The sequence below is a fragment of the Pezoporus wallicus genome, unplaced genomic scaffold (assembly GCF_028554395.1).
Source record: "Pezoporus wallicus isolate ANWC-B61680 ecotype Strahan unplaced genomic scaffold, APGP_CSIRO_Pwel_v1 contig_8517, whole genome shotgun sequence".
NCBI classification, from domain to species: domain Eukaryota; kingdom Metazoa; phylum Chordata; class Aves; order Psittaciformes; family Psittacidae; genus Pezoporus; species Pezoporus wallicus.
This window is the reverse complement of record NW_026635263.1, coordinates 800,891-817,907: the sequence shown is the minus strand read 5'-3', so window position 1 is coordinate 817,907 and position 17,017 is coordinate 800,891. Positions and strand designations below refer to the sequence as shown.

At 46.5% G+C, this 17,017-nt stretch overlaps 3 protein-coding genes and 2 long non-coding RNA genes across 5 annotated transcripts in view; 2 read left to right on the top strand and 3 right to left on the bottom strand.

The window, feature by feature from the left end:
• Positions 1–454: 454 nt before the first annotated feature.
• Positions 455–2,609, bottom strand: UBB (ubiquitin B). The gene is made up of 2 exons (XM_057415501.1): positions 2,566–2,609; positions 455–1,989 (listed from the first exon to the last, which is right to left on the bottom strand). The coding sequence occupies exon 2, from the start codon at positions 1,981–1,983 to the stop codon at positions 610–612; it is 1,374 nt and encodes a 457-aa protein (XP_057271484.1). The 5' UTR covers positions 1,984–1,989; positions 2,566–2,609; the 3' UTR covers positions 455–609.
• A 3,070-nt stretch (positions 2,610–5,679) lies between these two features.
• Positions 5,680–7,479, top strand: LOC130602537 (uncharacterized). Its single transcript, XR_008972929.1, has 2 exons — positions 5,680–6,297; positions 6,389–7,479. It is a non-coding gene; the product is annotated as an uncharacterized LOC130602537 (long non-coding RNA).
• On the bottom strand, positions 6,341–11,592 carry LOC130602543 (uncharacterized). The gene is made up of 2 exons (XR_008972930.1): positions 11,212–11,592; positions 6,341–6,538 (listed from the first exon to the last, which is right to left on the bottom strand). It is a non-coding gene; the product is annotated as an uncharacterized LOC130602543 (long non-coding RNA).
• Positions 9,100–13,681, top strand: CENPV (centromere protein V). The gene is given in 6 exon segments (XM_057415463.1): positions 9,100–9,200; positions 9,202–9,546; positions 10,448–10,546; positions 11,341–11,410; positions 11,785–11,899; positions 12,226–13,681. Coding segments are annotated over 6 exon segments (855 nt in total). The 3' UTR covers positions 12,351–13,681.
• Positions 13,545–17,017, bottom strand: part of PIGL (phosphatidylinositol glycan anchor biosynthesis class L) — a 56,649-nt gene continuing 53,176 nt past the window's right edge. Inside the window, exons 6-7 of the mRNA XM_057415473.1 lie at positions 14,814–14,947; positions 13,545–14,133 (exon numbers count right to left, since the gene is read on the bottom strand). Of these exons, the coding sequence (XP_057271456.1) occupies positions 14,035–14,133; positions 14,814–14,947 (233 nt within the window). The 3' untranslated portion in view covers positions 13,545–14,034. The remainder of the gene's footprint in view (positions 14,134–14,813; positions 14,948–17,017) is intronic.

Below are 17,017 nucleotides of genomic sequence, written 5' to 3'. Positions count from 1 at the left end.
CACTGCAACAGGATTTTCCCCACTTAAATAAAATACAAAACTACTTGTATTTGCTCATGTACACCCCACCTCCAGTATGCATGCTGCAGCTCAAGTCTCCCCATAGCACTGTCAGGCAGTGCAGCTGCTCACACCACTACTGAAGACAATTTAAACACATTGCAAGTTCACAAGTTGCAGCAAAGCCCACCCCACTGCACTGACAAGCTCACCCTTGTATTTCGTGTGTGGCTTTCTGAGTCTTTTACCAAATTATCCTTCCTGGAAATTAACTACAGTAAAAAGAAACAACATTGTTTTAGTGCTTGAATTAAGACTTTAATCCAGATCTGCTTCATCCACAACAGCCTCATTAAGCATGCAAAGAGGCTTTAACTGCCATGGAAGAAAACCACGGTAAGCATGTCACTTAAATATACCGGTTTTACTAGCTTGAACTGAGACAGACTACAAGTTGTAATGTGCAACAGAAAACTTTATTAGCATTTCAGTTGTTCAGCAGATATTTCAGCTTGCTTTAACCCTGCATTTAACTTAAGACATTACAGAACTACAGTGCAAAGACATGTGCTACTGGCAAACCCATTGTTAAGGAAGGTGCACAATAACTTAACAGCCACCCCTCAGGCGCAGCACAAGATGGAGGGTGGATTCCTTCTGGATGTTGTAGTCGGACAGGGTGCGTCCATCTTCCAGCTGCTTGCCAGCAAAGATCAGCCTCTGCTGGTCAGGGGGAATGCCTTCTTTGTCCTGGATCTTGGCCTTCACATTCTCAATGGTGTCACTGGGCTCAACCTCCAGGGTGATGGTCTTGCCAGTCAGGGTCTTGACAAAGATCTGCATGCCACCTCGGAGACGCAGCACAAGATGGAGGGTGGATTCCTTCTGGATGTTGTAGTCAGACAGGGTACGACCATCTTCCAGCTGCTTGCCAGCAAAGATCAGCCTCTGCTGGTCAGGGGGAATGCCTTCTTTGTCCTGGATCTTGGCCTTCACATTCTCAATGGTGTCACTGGGCTCAACCTCCAGGGTGATGGTCTTGCCAGTCAAGGTCTTCACGAAGATCTGCATGCCACCTCTCAAGCGCAGCACAAGATGGAGGGTGGATTCCTTCTGGATGTTGTAGTCAGACAGGGTGCGTCCATCTTCCAGCTGCTTGCCAGCAAAGATCAGCCTCTGCTGGTCAGGAGGAATGCCTTCTTTGTCCTGGATCTTGGCCTTCACATTCTCAATGGTGTCACTGGGCTCAACCTCAAGAGTAATGGTCTTGCCAGTCAAGGTCTTGACAAAGATCTGCATGCCACCTCGGAGACGCAGCACAAGATGGAGGGTGGATTCCTTCTGGATGTTGTAGTCAGACAGGGTGCGTCCATCTTCCAGCTGCTTGCCAGCAAAGATCAGCCTCTGCTGGTCAGGGGGAATGCCTTCTTTGTCCTGGATCTTGGCCTTCACGTTCTCAATGGTGTCACTGGGCTCAACCTCCAGGGTGATGGTCTTGCCAGTCAGGGTCTTGACAAAGATCTGCATGCCACCTCGGAGACGCAGCACAAGATGGAGGGTGGATTCCTTCTGGATGTTGTAGTCAGACAGGGTGCGTCCATCTTCCAGCTGCTTGCCAGCAAAGATCAGCCTCTGCTGGTCAGGTGGAATGCCCTCCTTATCCTGGATCTTGGCCTTCACATTCTCAATGGTGTCACTGGGCTCAACCTCCAGGGTGATGGTCTTGCCAGTCAGGGTCTTCACGAAAATCTGCATACCACCCCTCAAGCGCAGCACAAGATGGAGGGTGGATTCCTTCTGGATGTTGTAGTCAGACAGGGTGCGTCCATCTTCCAGCTGCTTGCCAGCAAAGATCAGCCTCTGCTGGTCAGGGGGAATGCCTTCTTTGTCCTGGATTTTTGCCTTCACATTCTCAATGGTGTCACTGGGCTCAACCTCCAGGGTGATGGTCTTGCCAGTCAGGGTCTTCACAAAGATCTGCATGTTCAACTGCAAAACATACACAAGTTTCAGCTATCGAAATACAGTCTTCAATTATTTCTAACTAAACGGTTTATTGCTGTTTCACACTGTACAAAAAACAGTTAAAGTTTTTGGGGTGTTTCTGACTGCCTTTTTTTCCCGTTAGTATTGTCTACAACCGTTCCCCGACTTTTCACTCTTAACGACCTGAACTCCTTTCCAAGGCCGGCACCCTACGCTCCTACACCAGACTCCTTCCATTACCTCTCACCGGCCGGCTCGCAAGACCCCCAGTTGCCCCGCACAGCCGCTGCAAGACCCGCGCCCGCAGCGCCGCGCTGCTCCCCCCGCGGCAGTGACTCAGCAACGCACTTCCGGGACAGACAGATACAGCCTCCGCCATCTTCCCGTACCCCCACCTCCTTCCCCAAGGAGAAATTCTACTCCCCCCCCAATACAGTTCTTACAATGGTTCACGGTAAAGCGAGACTTTGCATCATTCCCCTCCTTGCCCAGCAAAAACCCCTGCCCGACAAGCCGCCACCCCAGTTTATTTCTTACAGCCCACTAAACGCTTTCCGTTTTCCCCGCCGCCCCACTCACGTCTTAGGCCCTGCGCGTCACTCGCCAACAGCGTCACGTCCCTCCGCCGCAGCCGTATTCTAGCTGATGACGCGACCCACCCCTACTTATATGGTGTCGAGCGTACAGTCCCCGCCCACCGACGCTGACGTGTCCATCCGCCTCCCAAAGTAGTCCCAAGTAAAAGAGCACTGTTGTGAAGCGCTGTTGCCAGGGGGGATTCGCCTTGTGGAGGCAGAGTTCAGCGGGCGGAGGGCTGCAATGGGTTGCGTGTTCGATCCCTGTGTCAGCCCCGAGCCGCGTTCAGGGAAGAGCCTGGCTCGGGATGCGGGAAGAGGGACTGCCCTCCGCACCCGCTTTTTGCTGATCCGTATTAGTACCAGTACCTCTGACCAACTCCCTTCCCTTCCTGGGGTGGCGTGAAGCATTTACGGCAGAGCCTGGAACAGTCTGTAGGTTTAGTCTTTGCATGTGTAGATGTGAGGAAAAGATGAAAAAAGCAGGACTGAGTTAGTAAAGATGGAAAAAAAGTTCCTTAGACATTCATGAGCGTTGGTAGCTCCCGGTGTGTCACGCTCGGTGCCCCTTGTCACGCGGCTGGTTTCCTGAGCAGCCCTTTGAACCAGTTTCAGGCAGCTGACAGCTTAATTCTTTAATGTGAGGTTTCAAAACAACCCCCGTGATGAAATGCTGACATTTGAAATGCAAACGGCTGTTTACTTCAGGAAGCTTTGATCTGGCTATGGAACAACTTCCTTCTGAGAACTGATGTGGGAATGTGCTCTGTGTTAATTAAGCTTCATTATACCTTTCAGGCTGGCTCCTAACCCGTTTTACATCATATATATCTGAGGTATACAAAATCCAAAAAGGCTTTTATGTGGCAGTGTTTTATCTGCTGCTAGCCTGTCAGTGAAGCCAGATGAACTTGCTTAAATCCTCCACTCACAAAGCGTAAGCACGTGTGTGAACGGCAATATTCAGTACACAGCTACTTTGTTTTCCCCTTAATAAAACCTAAAAGACAACCAAACCCACTAAAAAACCCTTAACAACAACAAACTTCTTCTGTTTTCCTTTCTCCTGACAGGGCTTGTGTCTGCAAATACCTCCTGGTTTGCAGTAAAAAAAGAATAAATCATCCCAACAAAATTATTCACAATGTATTCACAGGAAGAGGGGAAAAAGGTTAACTGCAAAGTTTAGAGATGGCTCCATGGCAATAACCAACCTTGGGAATACTATCCAGTGACATAAATTTAGGACAGAAGGCAGTATCAGATTTAGGCAATAGCACGTTTGTTTTCTTTATGCTGCCATTTTTGCTCAGTGTTTCCAATACCTTTCTTTGGTTTGCCTGGTGCCAGGGTGACTAAAGGCTTGTTCCACAGCTGGCCTGCATATCCCACGCACTGCTCTGGGAACCACGTTCCAAAGCCAAACAAGATCATGGAGTCCTGAGAGGAAGGCCAGAGTAACTAAAACTTACAAATGTGGAAGGCCACATCTTGTATGTTTAAACTGGAGATTAACAGGCTAAGAAGTCTGGCCTGCGTTTCAGCACAGACTTGCATTAAGGTTTTTAGTGTGCAGGTCCTTGCTTTTTAATGTCCCTCTAAATGGAGAAGGAGAAAAAGAAATTTCTTTTTTTTTTTTCCCCTTTATGTGTAAACCAGAAAACACAGGAGCTTTCCCTTGTATTTTCCAAGTATGGCTAAATCCTATGACCAGTCTGCTTTCAGTATGGTTGTTCTGTTTCTGTGTAAGTATTCAAATCAACAGATCAGAATAAACTCCCACCAGATGGGCCTGCCATGGGTAATTGTTTAAATACCTTCTTAATAATGGCTCCTGAAAAATCCATTCTTCAGGGAAATGACGTTATCCTAAGCAAGCGCAGGCAGCAACATGCTGACATCGAACACAGGCTCATACTTTTAGACAATTATGGTTTAAATTCATCAATTTCATGTAAAAAGCCTCATTTTTTTCCCCAGTTATCCCTCTGTCAAAAGAGATAAACAAAGAGTCAGGCTTTGTGCATGCAGCTCCTGGGCCCAGCAGAATTAAACTAATCTCCATAACCTGTAGGCAGTGTACTCCACACAGGCCACCATTCTGCAGCCTCTACTGATTGGATTCGTTTAATTCTCCTAATTATTAATCTTCAGTAGCCATCTATGTGCCTGTATGGAGCCCACCTCTTTTGTTTCTGGGTAGGGGGTGGGCTGAATACAGAAAGCTTCTTAAATGACTCTTTTCCCGTCCCTTGATATTTTCTCTGTAGTAAACTCATGCCCTGAATGTTTCACACCTAGTATCTGCATAGATTCCTTAACACTACTTCAAAGATAATTATTACCAAATTGAAAGCTACTTCTTTTTAAAGTCAGAATGCAGTGTTTCTATATTGTGGGCCAGATTCTGCCTTATTTTCACACATTATATGTACAGAACAATCTCCTAAGCTGGAGGTCATGCCCCGGTGACTTTGTTTTACTGAATTTCAGCTTTACCTCAGAATTTCTTTAGAAAGTATATTATTACTTGAATTTGCTACAGACACAGGAGATCTGTTTATGTTGTGGTTATACAACATAAATACAAAGTCTATAAGGTACACACCACTGTGTAGCTCTTGGTGAATAAGAATCATCAAGCAATTGACTGTGAACTGTATATAAATAAATGCAAAGGTCAATAAAACAGAAATTATCTTGTGACTGGCCTGACTGCACAGGTGGTGCCAGCGGCCTGCAGTTGGGAACATGTATTTCTTTCCAAGTGGTTTCAAAAGTAGGTCATTGGGCACTGGTACAAAGCAACCTACTTTCAGAAGAGAAGTATCTGGAGGTCAAAGAAATGCTTCCAACAAATCTGTAACATTCTAGAACACAAGCTGGGTCTGCGTTTTATGTACACTAATGTCTTAGCAACCACATATCATTTCTAAGTGAGCAATGTCAAATGAAGCAATCTGTTTATCTTTAGTACAAGGCTTTAAGTTGGGACAGCCGGCTGGTCAGGCGATGTGAGTACGTGCAGCCAGGTCAGTTCTGTTCCTTTGTTCAGATAAAAATAGGGCTACTTGCCACAGGGAAAAAAACCCACAATGTATATTCTTACAGTATTACCTACCTCAGACGTCTCTCACTGTGTATGACACCAGATAATTATATTCATCTATTTACAGTTGTGGAGATAAATATTTTCATCCCAAACCTGTATCTCTGCAATAAAGCCTGATCTTTGCTGAAGTTCCAGCCACAAGACAAACAGGGCTGTGGCATGTTACTGCTTGTCCTTGTCCTGCCAAGCTCAAGGGTTACAAAAACAGTGAGTCACAAGCCAAAGTACTGTAAGATTGAGTGTAATATTATGAGATTACCAAAAAAAGACAACCATCCGAGGTTTGGTTTTTAAGCCTTATGCTAAATATACCTTAAATAAACAAAGTTTTTAATAAGCTACCAACTTCAGAAGATGAAATCTTAAGAAAAACAAACAGATACCCAGATCTGTAGTAAAAAGAGAAGAATCAGCAATACTCCTCTATTACCCTGTTTGTTTAAAGGATATTTTGACTTTGCAGGACACACAGGACACAGCTTTATGATCTGTGCTGCCACAATAAATAGGCTTGGGCACGTCTTTCTGTGTAGATCTAAATGACCCCAAGGAACATGTGGCAATTGTCTACGCTGTTGATGTGAGGAGACTTCTAAAGGGCGTTTTATGAGGATGCCATCACAGGTTTGTGTCTGCATGTCACACCAGTGAAAGCAACAATCAATAATAAGGTCTATTCTAAAAATTACTTGTCTGCATCTTTTTTTTTTTCCAGTCTGCCTCCTGCCTGCGAGTCTTTTGGATCTGATCCAAGCTGCACTGCAGTGAAGGAGCTCTCTTTGTTCATGTTCCCTCTGCTGCATCTGAGCCCACTGAGCATGTGGTTTCTAGGGTGAGGTTTTTCAGCAGGATAGCAAAGAAGCACCTTGAAAAACAAAAAAACAGAAAGACAGAAGAAATAGGTCTTAACCCACTGTTAATCATTATCGGCATGTTTCAACAGAACCTCTGTGACAGTGAACAAAAACCAATACTGCCAAGTCAGTCTGAATAGCCTGCATCCAGTGGCCTAGGGGTGATAACCTGTATTCTGTTTTCAGATCCAGCCTAGATCCCTTGATGGGGAGGGGAATGTGCAGAATTCTTCCTCCTCAAGAGGAAGACTAAAATCCAAGCACTGACATTTTTCTCCCCTGCACAAACTATACAGTTTTAACTACTTCAGTTCTATGAAATGTGGTGTGAGCTATATACTACTTCTAGTTCCCTGCTTACTAGATGAAAAGCATCCACAGTAACCAGTTCTCTTTAACCCACAAACATGTAGCTGCCTTTGCAATGAAAATGCCCTTGCAGACAGAATCTCAATGGGGGCTGCAAGCCAGCTCTGCAGAGCTGAGTCATTGTTACACAAGCAGGGCTAGGCTGGCACGGAAAAACACCTTTGTACTTCAACATTAAACCACGTCAGCTGTTGAACTCTAGTATCACAAGATACCTAAAGAAAACAAACTGATTTACTGGACTTTTCCTCATCTTTCTGAATGCTTCCTTCTCCACAACCATTCTTCATCAAGCTACTGACTTCTACTGAAGTATGGCAAATACTGCATCAGATTTGGCAGTAATGTACCATGAGAGCTGTTGAGTCTTCAGGCACTGGGTAACACCGGCCCCCCAGGTACACCGACAATACCTTACGCAACCACTGAAATGCAGGGCTTGTAAATCCAAATACCTGTGAAATTTGTCATCAGCCAGAGATCCCCTATAAAGCTCTTGAACTGGTTATTTATGTGAGACCCAGTTTTGAGCTCTAAGAGTCCTTTGTGATAAAATACGATACAAATAAAAAAGCAGAAAGAATTTCTTTACTGCAGCCTTCTGAAACAAAGCTGCATTTTGTTCTTCCATTTCTGTCTCCTAGTTCTTTATCCTGAAATGTAACAGTGGGAACAGAATTCAGCTTCTCAGAATGCTTCCTACATTTAAAATATGCTGAACTAATTGCACAGGAGCAGAGAGGGATAGATTTGCAGCTATGACATGGCCTGCACATCACTTTTGCCACTAGAACTGCTTTTTGAGAGCATACAAGTGCCAGTGTCTCCTGTATTGCAGAGAGGAGGTAATTTGTGTGAGCTGATTGCTAATGAACTCCTAAAATATGTTCTTTCAGTTCAGTGCAGTTTAGTGTTTTTAGGAAAGGACTGACCATGTAGGCTCAAACTTGAAACTGCCATACCCTGCACTGACAGCACATGACTCCATGATGCAAACTGCACAAGCTCAGTTTCGGCTCATGGTCTCCAGTTTCACCTCAGTGACTTTTCTTCCCAAAATACAAGGTGACTAACATGAACTTTAGGGTGACTAAAGGTCTGGGAGTGGCCCAGCTCAGGCGCTACAGATAAACATGCTGGCGTGGACCAGGATTTGTCACATACAGCATATTAAAATGGTTCCATAAGGATGAGTAACGAGAACAGAGGTTCACATGAGGAATAACAGGAAATTGTAACTCAGCACCTTTCCTGTCATCAGAGGAGAGAGGTGCTGAGCGACAGGGTTGTTACGTGAGTCCTGGTATGTGCCATCTCAGGAGGCAGCCTACACACTGCAGTCGTGTGTTTTTAAAGCTGTTATCCAGACCTGATGCTGCTTCATTCATTGCTGTCCAGTTGCTTTGCTGTATTCCTGGCTGAGACATGATCCGTCAGTGCCTCTTCCACCCCACAACCAGCTGTCAGCTCACATGTTGACAGCTTTCCCTGTTCCCCTTCCTGAGAAGAGCAAGACATTCAGTTCTGTTGAAATTCCCTGTGCTGGGCACAAAGCCTCATCCTTGGAGTGACGGGGTTCTTTTCCCCCAACAAAATGTGACTTGGACAAGTTTTGTGGTTTTCCCCTGCATTGAATAATTTTACTTGAGAAGCAGTCTTCTAGATGTTCAAGAATAACCTTTTCTAAGATAGTTACCACTAGAGGAGAGCTTTCATGTTTTCCTAAGCTGTTTTTTGGGGGGAAGTGGGGTGGTTTTTATTTGTTTGTTTCTTTGTTTTAATGGTATGTACTATCTAACCTAAACTACCCTATGATTCTACAATCTTGATTGTTCTCCTTTTCTATCATCCTTTGATGACAGAACTTGTGAAAGGTCATTTAGTGGGAATCATGTTAGAACCTGTTTCTCTGCGAAGCTGCAGTAATGATTTCCAATTTTAGGAAGGACTAACCACACTTTTGAAGGCACATTTTGATGCACCACAGTACTGTTCACCAGCAGTCTTATTCCTAGCCAAGGGTGGGCACGTAAAAGGGATGTGCAACAGTGCGTTTCCAGTCACAGAATCAGAGAGCGGTTTGTGCTGGAAGGGACCCTTACAGCTCCTCCAGTTCCAACACCTGCCACGGGCAGGGACACCTTCCACCAGAGCAGCTTGCTCCAAGCCCCTGTGTCCAACCTGGCCTTGAACACTGCCAGGGATGGGGCAGCCACAGCTTCTCTGGGCACCCTGGGCCAGCGCCTCAGCACCCTCACAGGGAAGAGCTTCTGCCTAAGAGCTCAGCTCAGTCTCCCCTCTGGCAGGTTAAAGTCCCTCTCCCTGGTCCCCCTCCCGGTCACGCTGCGCGGCGTTGCGGCGCCCCCTGGCGGGCGCGGCGCGCCCCGTCTCTGCGGCGCATGGGGCGGCTCAGGGCGGCCAACGCTCGGCGGTCCCGGCGGGGCAGCGCCGTCGCCAGCCCCTCCGCGGGCTCTGCCCGCAGCGGCCGCGGGAAGGCGGCGGTCAGTGCCCCGGCCGGTCCGGGGCCGCAGGAACAGCCCCCCGCGCCCGGAGACTTCGATCTCGGGGAGCAGCGCGGGCGCTGGGCCGCGTTCCAGGAGCGGCACCGGCTGAGCTGCGAGGAGGCGGCGCGGCTGCTGCTGGATGCCTTGTGAGTACGAGCCGGACGGCGGTCACTGCCCCGCCATATCACTGCCCTCCCGACAGCACAGCACTAAACACGACATCTGGAGAGCTGCAGTGGGGGAGAAGGGGTTGTGGTGTGAGGAGCGGGGGGGCGAAGGCACCGCGGAGAAAGCGGCGTTTTCTTCTAAAGCTCCCTGTGCTTTTGGGCTCTCCCACCAAAAATGCCCTCGGGGGCACCGCGCGGGATGCTGAGGCTCAGCTGCTACATCCCCACCTCAGAGCACAACCCAGCGCCTCTGCGCTGTAATCAGTAATGGGCCGGGGGAGTGAAAATCCGAAAGGAAAAGGTTTCTCACTCTCCTTTTGCGCTGGAGCTGGGCTGGCGGCGCTGCCCAGGGACGAGGGAGGTGGCTGGGGGAAGGGGGAAAGCACAAGCTTGACCGTGATGTTCCTCTGCAATTACAGTACCCAACAAAATGCATTTCAGATACTGCGCAGACTCTCTGTTTTCCCCAGATTTTAAATGGAGGAATTTTAGTAGTGCTGGAGCACCTGTGGGATAATTGTAGGAAGATTCAGTTCCTTGTGGTAGTTTTGCACGGACTCTGGGTCAGCATTTTGCCCTGGTCTCTGGCAGGACAGCACACGTGTTGTATTGCATGTGGACTGTGTTTTCCTTGAACTACTGCTCTTCCTTCCCTTTGCACTATTTTAAGTAAACCAGAAGAGCCATTGCCACAGAGGACCAAAGTCGTCGTCTACGTCATCCTGGGACATTTTATTAAAACACATCAGAATGGACGTTTTCTGGTGTTCTGCAGTTGCTGAAAGCTGAACTGGATCATGTAGCATAAACCTTACTGTTTTCTTGGACAAAACCCCCAAAAATTAGATTGAGAAAACATCTCTGTTGTTTCCCTCTCCAGTGAATACCGGGGTTTGGTCAAGCACACTGGAGGCTGTCACTGTGGAGCAGTCCGCTTTGAGGTCTGGGCTTCAGCAGATCTGCATGTTTTTAACTGCAAGTGAGTGTTTTATGTGCTCCCTAGTCTCATGGATGAATATAAGCTCATGTGCTTTTCCAGCCAACACCTTACAGCTAGAAGATGACACAACTGCTTTGAGCTGTTCCTATAGGGTATACCCCTTGATTATGTCCTGATCCAATATGGGATCAGGTGCTACTTCTTTGGGCAGTTCTGGTCTCACAGCCCTGCTCACTGCTCAGGAGAGATCTACAAATATAGGGACTCAACTGCCTGCTTTATGTTTCCTCTCAGTGCAAGTCTGCTCAGAGGACATCAATCCTGTTTTAACATTAACATGACATCTCTGACCACATGTGCCTCAAACTACAACATGGTCTGATTTCAGTAGTAATCCCCCTTTGCCTGCAGGTAGTTTGCTTCTAAGGCACAGGTAGACTTCTGACCCTTTCTTTCTTGTCTGCAAGATAATTCATGGTGGCAAAACTGGCCAAGTCTGCTCTGAAAGATTAAAGGGGTTTCTCAGGCCTAGAAACAAGGCCTAGAGCCTTGTAATGGCTGTTGAAATTGTGTATGTGAATCAAAAATGGCATCTGATGTTTGGTGTAAGGGAACACTTTGTTGGTGTACCTATGTAGAGTCAGTCTAAGTGGGCGCGCTTAGCCAAACGCTACTGATACCACAAGTCCACTGTTGCTGCTTACCTCTGTGATGTGTCCAGGAGCCAGTTTAGCTGTTGGTGGAATTTCTGTTGTCCAGAGGTCTGTGATAGATCTGACTGCAGTCCACAACTTGTCCACTGCTTCTAGAAAGGTCTCTTTTTTCCTTTACAGTTGCAGCATTTGCACAAAGAAACGGAACAGACACTTCATTGTCCCAGCGTCGCGCTTCAAGCTGCTGAAGGTAGAGTAAGAATGCAGTAAGAGCATGTCTGTGAATATGAGCAGGATAAGCCAGTCTCATCAAAGATGCAAGTGGCAGCCAGTTTTCTATCCTAAGTTTGTCTATGCCTGACTGGGGGAAACAGCTGAATTTTATGCTGCCTGGTGTGGGTGTGTGCATCTTACTTAGTGAGCTGATTTCACAGTTCTCAGATTTGACTGTTATGGACATGTGTATATACACGGGTTCAGAAAAGGAGCATGAATACAGAACTCATCTCAAGTAAAGACACAAAGTTGATATTTTAGATTTTATATTTCTTAGCTACAGACCTGTAGAAAGGAATTAGTACCTCTGCTTGTCTGGAACACTTACACTGCTTTTCATTTGCTCAGGGTGCCGATAATTTGACAACATACACCTTCAACACCCATAGTGCCCAGCACACATTCTGCAAGACCTGTGGTGTACAGAGCTTTTATACTCCTCGTTCTAATCCAGATGGTTATGGTAGGTAGAAAGAGAAAGCTGTGGTAACCAAAAGTAACCATCAAGCAAACCTTGGGTAAAGACTCCATTGGATGCTAACATGACAGCAGTGAGCAGCATGTGTTTTAAGAGTACTAAGTACTAAGCATATGGAACTGCAGTCTGAACCTGTAGCTCCTCTATAAGTCTTACCTATTGCTGTGTGGGCTTCTTCCCATCTAGGCTCCTCAGATATACAGCAATAGCTGGACTGAGCATTTAGCATTCCCTGAGAAGCCCCATCCAGAGCAGTGCAGGCATCTCCCACACAGGATGTGGATGCAGGTTTCTATGTACTCTTTCTTCAGGAATAGCTCCCCATTGTCTGGATGAGGGCACCGTGCAGACCATTGTCACAGAGGATATCAATGGCAAGGAATGGGAGAAGGCTGTGAAGGAACACAAGACCATCAGAGACATGTCAAAACCCTGACACGCTTTTCCAGCAGCTGATGTTGGGGCACTGCTGTGGAACTGTAGCCTGGGCTTTCCTGGGTGAGGCAAAATCAGTTTCTGCATTACTGTTATCTGTTCTCTGTTTCTTAAATAAATCTTTCTATGCTGCCTGTCCCATTCAGTTGTGGCTTTCAATTTTCAAACTACTTCCTTTCCATAAACCCCAGGGCTGCTGTTTTGGTACTTTGTCCTTAGCTGTGCTGAAGTTTAAATCATAATAAACAGAGTAGAAAAAGACAATAAAAAAAAATCTAATCTTTGCTTGTATGGATCTTTCCTCTGTTTCAAGTCTGCCTGATGAAAACATCCTGTGTAAGATAACCTCTTGCTTAGGACATAATGCTAACATACATTGACTTTTCTCCCTTGACTTTAATGAATTGACCATGTATCTAAAAGGGATTTGAAAGAGCTTAGCAGGCTCAGGTTCACTAAAGCATTACACAGGTAACCTAGCTGTATGCAAGAGAGAGGCCACGGAAGTTATTCATGTGATTAAGCACTGTTTTGCCTAAGCCTGGCCTTATTTGTGGTCTTAAGGCTGACTCGGCATATGCTTAGGCACTGACTCATGGCCAGGGAACAGTTCAATACTGTCATACAATGGGCATGTACTTCAGTACAACCAAGAACCAGTTTGTTATCTCAGGAGGAGGATGTGCTCACAGCAGCAGGTCAGGATCTCGCCATTTGGGCTGGATCTTGACTATGCAATGACAAGGTGCATAGATCCAGGAAAGATGCTTCCTGCAGACGTGAGCCCACATGAAGGAGTGCAAAGGCCTACAGAAATGTTGAGTAGTGCTGACTTTGCTCCACAATGACCCCATGTAAACCCAAATCACTAGTGGGCTAAGAAACAAAACCACCGAACGCTGCTTCACTTACCTTTAACATAAAGGGAGAGGATCTCTTAACTCCTGCGCTTCTCTGTTACAGCTTTTGAAACATCTCTTGCAATTTTTATCTCTGTTCTATAAAAGACCTAGTTACAGTAACTCTTGCACATCATTCTTAGGTCCATTGAGACTCTTGTGAGTTGACTGTGAGCCCCATATTCTGAAGCAATAAATGCTCATGTTGCATGAGGGACACTGCAGAGGTGGAGCCTGCAACACAATGTGTACAAAAGAAGCAGCATTAGCAGCAAAGATCAGTGCAGCTGGAGATATTTGTGTGATTTCTGATGTTTTATTCATAAGATTTGGCTTTTTAAAGTTCAGTCTGAGTAAGACAGGTCTGGTGGTTCTAGTTTAATCTCTGGAGATAGCATGGCCTTTGAAAAGTTACTCCTGATACCTGGATTTTTACAAAAGCACGAAGTAACAGTTGCCAAGCAGTCCTCACAGCTGTATCGTCCTGGGGAATAACAGTTTGTGCCATATCTTCTCTAATGCAGGATACTCCTGTATTAGGTTAATCTGAATTTCTTACTCTATTTAAGCTTCGACAGTGAGTAGCTGTTAAACCCTGTTCATCTCAATGTATCAGGTAACAAGATATTCAGAAGGAAGTTTACACAGTCTGGTTTTTGTAGTCTGAATGAATGTTACACAAAGAGAATCCCATCCTCTTCAGCACATCACAGGTGAGCTTGATTTAATCCTAGGTCTGGTCTGGTCTTTTTTTCACTCATTCTTTTACTCCTGAAGTTGTCCTGGTCACAGAAAGCGCAGTGAATTGATCACCATATAACGTGAGAAGAGCATATAGATGTGGCGAAACCAGAGGAGCTGGCTGCGATGACACCTCATTGCTCTCTAGAAGGAAGAATAGTTGGGAAAGCATTACAAGAACCTTCCAGACCTAACATGAAGGCAGTTTCCCAGGCCTCCTGTGAGGTTCACTGCCAGCTTATAGGACAGCCTGTGTTCAGTGAGTAGTAGGGAAGAAGTAGTGGGAAGTAGAAAGCTGTCTACTTTATGGGGTTAAAGAGTGGGGAGAGCCCTCTCCACCCCTATGTTGCTGGTGTGGTGCTGCCTTGTGTTCAGAGGGGTCCTGCTATCAGCTGCAGGTCGGTGCTGTGACAGTTCCTTTGTCACATGTAGTTCCTCCTCCCTATGTGATCTCACGCCTGGGTGTTCACAACCTGGGGAGGCAGAAACTGATAGGTGTGCATCTGAGAACACTTTGCATGCTGCTTCCGATCATACACTGCCAGCTGAAACTTCATCTATTTATAGTACACAGCTTAGAAAGGTCACATGTCAGAAACAAAACCCACAAGGGAACAACACTGCCCTTATCAGAGCAGTTTCCATATGTAACTCTATCATTTGGCAGCCTCAAAAGCAGGAAAGTTCTGTCATTTGTGGATTAACAGGACTGTCTGCTGGGCAAATACTTTAATGCTATGGAAGGGGAGCTAATCAGATTCCGATATGTGGGACTGTGCACTAAATGTGTGAGATAGCTGTGTGAAACAGGTACCATGTCTCACCTTGGCTTGTTCAGTCTCCTCCTCTGTGAGTATGAAGAGTGCATCATGGGGCAGGAGGTAGGAAACGGGTACATCCAGCATGGAGATGTACTTCCGGAAGATACTGACTGATTCCAGCACGAGCACACGGCACCCTAGACACAAAAAGAGAATAAATACTTCAAAACAACAGTATTGTTGTAAGATGCCCACCTCTGCAGGCTCAACAGGTCTCTGCAGCCTGCCCTATACTGCTGGCCATGGGGATCCTTTCTGTGCAAAAGGGAACATCTATGACCATTTGTACTGGATCTTGCTGTGTATAGAAACTTGCTGACTACAGTAAACAACACTAGCTTTGAATACCAGAGGGTTTTGGTTGTTTTTTTTTTTTTTTTGGTTGGTTTTGCTTTGCTTATAATTTCAATTATTCCTATGTAGTTAAAGGAAAAGCAGAGTTGACTCTGAGTACTGGCACTTATCTCATGGACATTTCAGACAGCAGTTTGTGGTTCAGCTACACAAAAAAATAAATAAAAATTCCTCTTTTTACTCCAATACTTAGCTACAGCAAAAATACCCACAAGATTCAGGAATGGCTGTATCAAATATTAACTTAGGCTGTTACACTTTAGCAGAGCTCCAGAACTCACTGTTCAATGTCTGTGATTAAGCAGATGAAGGTAACATGTATAAAGATTCTAGTGAGTGGAATTTTTTTGTTGTTTTAAAGAGCCCTTTGAACTCACAAGCTCGCATCTAACACTGCTAAAGCACAAAGCAAACTGGTGGTGCTCAGACACCTCTTGGCCCTAATATGTACGCAGGACTTGTGTCCTGCTAAGGGAAAAGAGTCTCCAGGACAGGGGCAGAAGCAAACATCACTGGCACTTCCATCCGGCCAAACTCTGGCACGAGCGTGCGCTGTGCCAGGAAGCAGAGGAAAAGCCCTCCTGCATCTGCTGGAGACTTGCTGCAAGCCCGGCCTGCCAGGAGCTGCCGGGAGATGGCGGTGTCCGCCAGCAGCGGGGCAGCCGGGACCCACAGCCGCTTCACTTGCCTAGGCTGGGATCAGGCCGAGATCCCTTTTGGCACCCCTCTACGTTGAAGACCCTCCTGTCTTACACATGTCAGTATCGTGTCCTACTGCAGGTCAGCCATCCAACCCTTGCAAGGTCATGGTGCCCGTCCACGCAGAGCAGCAGCTGTGTGGTGCCATGTGGAAGGAGCGATGGCTCTCGGGGGACGTGCAGGAATGCTGGCAGCTGTGTGACTAGCATGGCCTGTGCCACTTCCTGACTGTGAGCCTGAGCTCCCATCTTGCTCATGGTCCTCCTTGACAAGTGACAGACGAGCAGTTGCTGTCTGGCTGCCCTAAGGTTTCATCTTGCTATTGCAGAGGATGCTCTGCAGAGACAAGCATTGCAGTTGAACACAAAGTGTCCAGACAGCTCTATTAATCCCACTAAAGACGTTTCTTATTCCCAAGTAGAAAACTCAGAAGCAAGCTTGTGATGTGCTAGGAGCAGAGGAACCACTCTTCCCTCCTCTGCAGAGATCCCCTGTGCTGCTCAGCAGGCCCAGTATTTTGGTGGGTAGTTTCAGAGAGAATTATCAAGGTACTACACTATGGCACAGAAGCGGAATAGATACGGATCCCTTCCTCTTGCAGTCAGCATTCCCACTATCCACCTGTTTGCTTTTTAGTGCTTACTGGAGAGGACACAGCTAGAGCAAGCATGGGGCAACTGTTAATGGAGCCTGGCTCAGCAATAATGGCTCAAAAAAACCTGCAGGTGATTTCATTGTTCAGTCCGACCTCCTGAGCCCCATCAGTCAGCTCAGGTGAAGCAATAGCATTCCAGCCTCACAAAATGAAGGGCACTGTAAGAGTGTTCTGTGTCAGTGATATGACAAGGATCTCCATATGCTGACAGAAAGGCTGCTCCACACGGGAACATGAGATGAAATGAAGCAAGGAAGGAATGTACAGTCCAGGGAGAGATGGAAAAGGGTTCAGAGAAGCAGGCTGCTCCCTGCCAGGCAGGGTTAAGAGAAGTGCTGCCATTGATGAGTCTAGTCCTTTGACACCAGCAGGTGAAGCTTCTCAGAGCCTGTTGTGACTGTGACCTGGGCAGGATGGGATTAACAGTGTAATACAACCTCTCTAGCTTGGCAGAAAGAGCAAGATCAATATAGCTAGTGGATTAGGCCCAGAATAGAAG

Bases quoted from the DNA above. Each gene is read 5' to 3' on its own strand.
- UBB (XM_057415501.1), bottom strand. From the start codon at position 1,983: ATGCAGATCTTTGTGAAGACCCTGACTGGCAAGACCATCACCCTGGAG.